Raw genomic sequence first — 5,163 nt, forward strand, 5'->3', positions numbered from 1 at the left:
TTCACTAACCATGTAGATGAGGCCCTCAGTGACATGGTTTAGTGGTGGCCTTGGCAGTGCTGGGGAACGGTTGGACTTGATGATCTTAAAGGTCTTTTCCAACCAAGTTGATGCTATGATTCTATGACCTTCTGCCAGCCTGGAGCTGGAGCCAGGGCTGAGCCATGCTGGGAGGTGGGAAGATGCTCTTGCGGATTTCCCTCCTGTCCACTGCTGGGGGAAAAGAGGCCCACAGCAGAGCTGGGTGTGAGGGGATGTGTGGGGCATGAACAGAGCCATATCTGCCCTGGAAGAGGGTCTTTGGGGCTGAGCAGAGCCTGACCCACTGTGCCAGGAGTGGGGTTTTGGGGAACTCAAGGGGAACCTGGTGTTGGTGTCTGCAGTGAAGCATGGGCTGGTGAGCCGCAGGTGCGGTGCTGACGGGCAGTGGGTGACGGTGAATGGCAGCCAGCCCTGGCGTGACTACTCACAGTGCGAGGAGGAGACGGAGGCCACCGTGGAGGAGGTGGGTGCCTTGCCCTGGCCATGCAGCACGGTGCTGCTGGCCCTGGCTCACCAACATGGTGCTGGCCTGCAGGAGGGTGCCCGCAGGCTGATGGTGAGCTTCAGGGTGCTCTACACCGTGGGGTACTCGCTGTCGCTCCTCACCCTTGTCTCTGCCCTGCTCGTCCTCACCGTATTCAGGTAGGAGAGGCAGGGGACACGGTCCTGCCCCTTGTCCTCCCCAGCCAGTGGGGGGGTGCCCCCCACACTCTCACTGTCGCAGGAAGCTCCGCTGCACCAGAAACTACATCCACGCCAACCTCTTTGCCTCCTTCGGGCTGCGAGCGACCTCAGTGATGGTGAAGGACGCGCTGCTGGAGAGGCGCTGGGGCATGGAGCTGGTGCGGGTGGCTGACTGGGAGGCTCTGCTGAGCCATGAGGTGAGTGCTGCCCCACGGGGGTCCCTGCGTGGGGCTGGGCTGGGATTGCCCCAGGGAGGGGGGTGCAGCGTGTGCTGGTGCTCATGCAGCCACAGGAATCTGGTGCGTGAGCTCATGGGGTGCCCATGCCCCTGATGGGTGAGCTCTTGGGGTGGTTGTGCAACGCTAAGACCCTTTGGGTGAGCTCTTGGGGTGCCTGTGCCCCGTGGATGAGCTTTTGAGTGCCCTATGGTGGGTCTCCCCTCACAGGCAGCGCTGGGCTGCCGGGCTGCGCAGGTGCTGATGCAGTATTGCATCCTGGCCAACCACTACTGGTTCCTGGTGGAAGCCGTTTACCTCTACAAGCTGCTCATCGGGGCTGTCTTCTCTGAGAAGAATTACTACAGGCTCTACCTCTACCTGGGCTGGGGTAGGAGCCACCCGGGCGTGCAGTGGGGCTGGGGACAGGATCTGGGGTCAGTGGGGGCTGTGGTGCTGAGAGGGTGCGGGGAGGAGGCTTTGCTGGCCCTGGGTGTCCCCACAGTGCCCCCTGCCTCGGGGCCGGTCTCTGAGCTCAGGCGGGTGCTTGGTTTTACAGGGTTTGCTGTGTGACTTGCAGGGACCCCCGTGGTGTTTGTCGTGCCCTGGGTGGCCGCCAAGTATCTGAAGGAGAATGCGGAGTGAGTGGGGAGGGATGGGAGGTCCTGTTGGGGTGCTCAGCCCAAGATGGGCAGTAGGATAGAGGCTGCTGTGGGTCCCTGACCCACCATGCTGGGCACGCTCTTGGCCTCATCCTGCCCCCGTACATGGTGTGCTAGTGCTGCTCTCCCTGTGCCCCTGCACAGGTGCTGGGCGCTGAATGAGAACATGGCTTACTGGTGGATCATCCGCATCCCCATCCTGCTCGCCTCCCTGGTAGGAACACCACAGCCCCACGGCTTTCCCGAGAGCAGCAGCTCTCCAAGGCATTGTGCTAAACACACATGGGTTGTTTTGTGCACCAGCTTGCTAACGCATGAGTCCTGGGGCTCCATGAAGGGGTGGCTGTGCTAAGCCCCACAGAATGGGGCTGGAGGTGGCCCCCACTGCTTTCCAGCCAGGATTTTGGGGTGGTGGGAGGGGAGGAAGCTGTGGAGACCCAGTGCTGATGGGCTGCAGCAGCCTCGACAGTATGGGAGGGTGTCATCTCCCACAGCACCCATGGGTGTTTATTGTTGTCAGGGTGGGCTGTGAGGGGCAAAGCGCCCTGCTCTGCAGGGTGTCAGGTTGTGCAGGGTGCTGGGCTGTGCAGGGTGCCGGGTTGTGCAGGGTGTGGGGCTGTGTGGGACCCTCCACTGTCTCCTTCTGCAGATCAACCTGCTGATCTTCATGCGGATCCTCAAGGTGATCCTGGCCAAGCTCCGGGCCAACCAGAAGGGCTACGCAGACTACAAGCTGCGGTGAGCTGACAGGGTCAAGGTTCCTCCTGTCCTGGGTCTACATCACCTCCACCTCTCCATCCACCCCTACCCTGCACCTCCATCCTGCATATTGTGAAACAACCACCCTGAGATCACCAAAGAACTCATCCCTGACTGTATTTGTGTCCCAGCACTTCAGTACTCACTGCTGGAGGCGTCCCCTTATTCTCTTTCAGGCTGGCCAAAGCCACACTCACCCTCATCCCCCTCTTTGGGATCCATGAGGTTGTCTTCATCTTCGCCACTGACGAGCAAACCACAGGCATCCTGCGCTACATCAAGGTGTTCTACTCAACTCCTTCCAGGTGAGGTGGGAGCCTTTGCTCTGCTGTGGGTATACCGTGGAGCAAGAATTGGGGGGGTCCCTCTTCCAGCACATTATCCCCACCCCACAGTGCTCCAGCCTCAGGGATGGGGACCTCTAGCCCTGTTGCTGAGTGCATGATGGTGCCTCCTGTGCTCTCCAAGCCTGTGGTGGCAGGGGGACCTCGGCCTCAAAAGTGCCCAAGAGAGGCCTGGGGAGACTGGGCCCATCTCAGCCCCAATGACACTCACTCTCCTTCCCTACCCTCCCTCCAGGGCTTCCTTGTGGCTGTGCTCTACTGTTTTGCCAACAAGGAGGTACGTACCCACTGCTGCCCCTGCCCAGAGCACGGCTCAGCCCTGCCTCAGCCAGTCTTTGCTGCACCAGCCCTTGCTGCTCATGCTGCAGGAGGGCACAGCCAGGGCAAAGCCCCCGCTTTCTCCTGTCTGTGGCAGGTGAAGTCAGAGATGAAGAAGAAGTGGCAGCTCTGGAAGCTCGACCACCCGGTGCTCTGCTGCGCCCAGTGATGTGGCAACCGGCCCCACAACCAGGGACAGGGGCTGTGGTGGGTGTGGGGACCCGGCTGGAGGGGAGCACTCCTGGGATGTCCATGCTGGGACCAGCATCCCCACTGTGCCACACGTGAGAGCACTGGAGCTGCTGTGGGGATGTGCCCCTGCTGCAGTCCAAGGGGAGGCAGAGGCCTTTGGCTCTTGCCCCCTCCGACGAGCCTCACTGGGGGATGCTGCTCCTTTCTACCATCAGTTACCTCTACTGGCACACACCGGATGTGTTCATGAAACCCCCTTCCATCCACAACAACCTGGGCACCTCTAGAAGAGGATGGTGGCTGCTGGAGAGGAGCCTGTCCATCAGCAGAGGACAAACAGCAGGGAATGGGAGATGCTGCTCAGCCCGGCACTGCTGACACAGATCTGCACCCCTTGTCTGGTGAACCAACACCTCCTGCTGCGCTCTGGGCTGTGTCAGCATTGCTCCCATCCAGGGCATCCCCTTCCTGCTCTCCTTGCCCTAAAGACCATCTCACCATCATGCCGAAAGCTCTCAGATGTCCATCCCAGAGCCATCCCGCACCATTCTCCATAGGGAGGTGCTGCTGCTGCACCTTCTCACCCTGCTCACTGCTGGTACAGATAATTGCATCAGCTCTCCAGCAGCACAGATCTGCACCTCGGGGGTCCTTCCTTGGAGCTGCTCCTGCAGCAGATCCCCTAAGATCCTTCACAGTGAACAGAGCCACAGCAGCAGCACTCGTGTAGCTTCCTGCAGTGCCTGAGCACTTGGACTGCATTCACCCTGCACGTGAAGGGCAGTGCTGCTGCTCCCTTGGTGGCAGGGGAGCATCACACAGGAGTGTGAAGGATCCAGCACCCAGCCCAGCACCAACTCTGCAGCAGGGAGAGCTGGGAAGCCCCAGGCAGGAGCCACACTTGGCTCAGGGACTCTTTTGCTGGCAAAAGGCTGGTGTGTCTGAGTCCAGATGTGCAACAGCTGGCATTTGGGATGTTTGCTTCCCAGTAGGGTGCCAAAGCTGCAACTGCCACCTCCTGGGCACCCAGGAGCACCTACACCTCTGCCTTTGCAAGTGAAGCATGGAGCAGTACTGCATGTATGTGGCTTACAGCTCCCTTCCTGACACTGGTGCTCTGCTCCCATAGGAGCAGAGAGCAGCTCACATGCCATCCCCTGACCCCCTTGCTCTTACCTTCAGTAGCAGCATAGACGTGCTGCTGAGTCTGTTGTTGTACCGCATGATGCTTTACCTTGGGAAAAAGCTGCTCTGGGAGAGAGGAAACAGCTCTTGCTCTTCACTACATGGATACAGGGGGCTCGATATCTCCAGTCCCCTCTGTTCTCAGGCTGGGACAGAGCCTTTTGCAGATGCAGCATTTCAAGAAAGGTGGCCTTGAGCCCAGGAAGGAAAGAATCTGTGCCAGGCTCAGCTGAGCCTGAGGCTAGAGAGGCATGCAGGGGTTTTCCTGGCTCCTTGTAACCTCATGAGCCCATTTTACACATTAACTCTCTTCCGAAATGTAAATAAATGTTTATTTTTCAGCAAGCAGAGCACGTTGCTTCTGTCATCTCTGAGGGAGGGAAACACAGAAGCGAATGCAGCCATATGTGCAAGGGCACAGATTTGTGCTTCAGCACACACCCTCTCAGGTACAAGGCATTGAACAGGTCCCCAGAGAGCCTGGCTCAACCCAACCAGCCTCCCTCACTGTCCTATGCTTCCACGTACTCCCTGAAATGCTGTGCAAGGTGGAGCCAAGAAGAAACAGTTCTCAACACAGAGGACTTTGAATCTTGGCACAAGAAGGGAAAGCTCTGGCTGCACACCAGCCAGCTGGTGGGATGCTGTAGGACACACCACCTCTAAGAAACCCCATTTATGTTGAAATACACCAAAAGCTTTAGTTTTGACCAGAAGGAGACAGTAATGTGAGCTGGGTGGCTCGGTTGATACGCTGGAGGG

The 5,163-nt window shown here is 58.9% G+C and overlaps 1 protein-coding gene across 1 annotated transcript in view; it reads left to right on the forward strand.

Moving 5' to 3' along the window:
* LOC104406602 (glucagon receptor-like) overlaps positions 1–3,192 on the forward strand; it is a 3,920-nt gene extending 728 nt beyond the window's left edge. The window contains exons 3-12 of the mRNA XM_010015644.1: positions 384–505; positions 578–684; positions 767–923; positions 1,173–1,332; positions 1,522–1,582; positions 1,748–1,817; positions 2,253–2,341; positions 2,539–2,667; positions 2,942–2,983; positions 3,122–3,192. Of these exons, the coding sequence (XP_010013946.1) occupies positions 384–505; positions 578–684; positions 767–923; positions 1,173–1,332; positions 1,522–1,582; positions 1,748–1,817; positions 2,253–2,341; positions 2,539–2,667; positions 2,942–2,983; positions 3,122–3,125 (941 nt within the window). The 3' untranslated portion in view covers positions 3,126–3,192. The remainder of the gene's footprint in view (positions 1–383; positions 506–577; positions 685–766; positions 924–1,172; positions 1,333–1,521; positions 1,583–1,747; positions 1,818–2,252; positions 2,342–2,538; positions 2,668–2,941; positions 2,984–3,121) is intronic.
* The last annotated feature ends 1,971 nt before the right edge of the window (positions 3,193–5,163 follow it).

This window comes from Nestor notabilis, unplaced genomic scaffold (genome assembly GCF_000696875.1).
Source record: "Nestor notabilis isolate BGI_N333 unplaced genomic scaffold, ASM69687v1 scaffold23425, whole genome shotgun sequence".
Taxonomy (NCBI): domain Eukaryota; kingdom Metazoa; phylum Chordata; class Aves; order Psittaciformes; family Psittacidae; genus Nestor; species Nestor notabilis.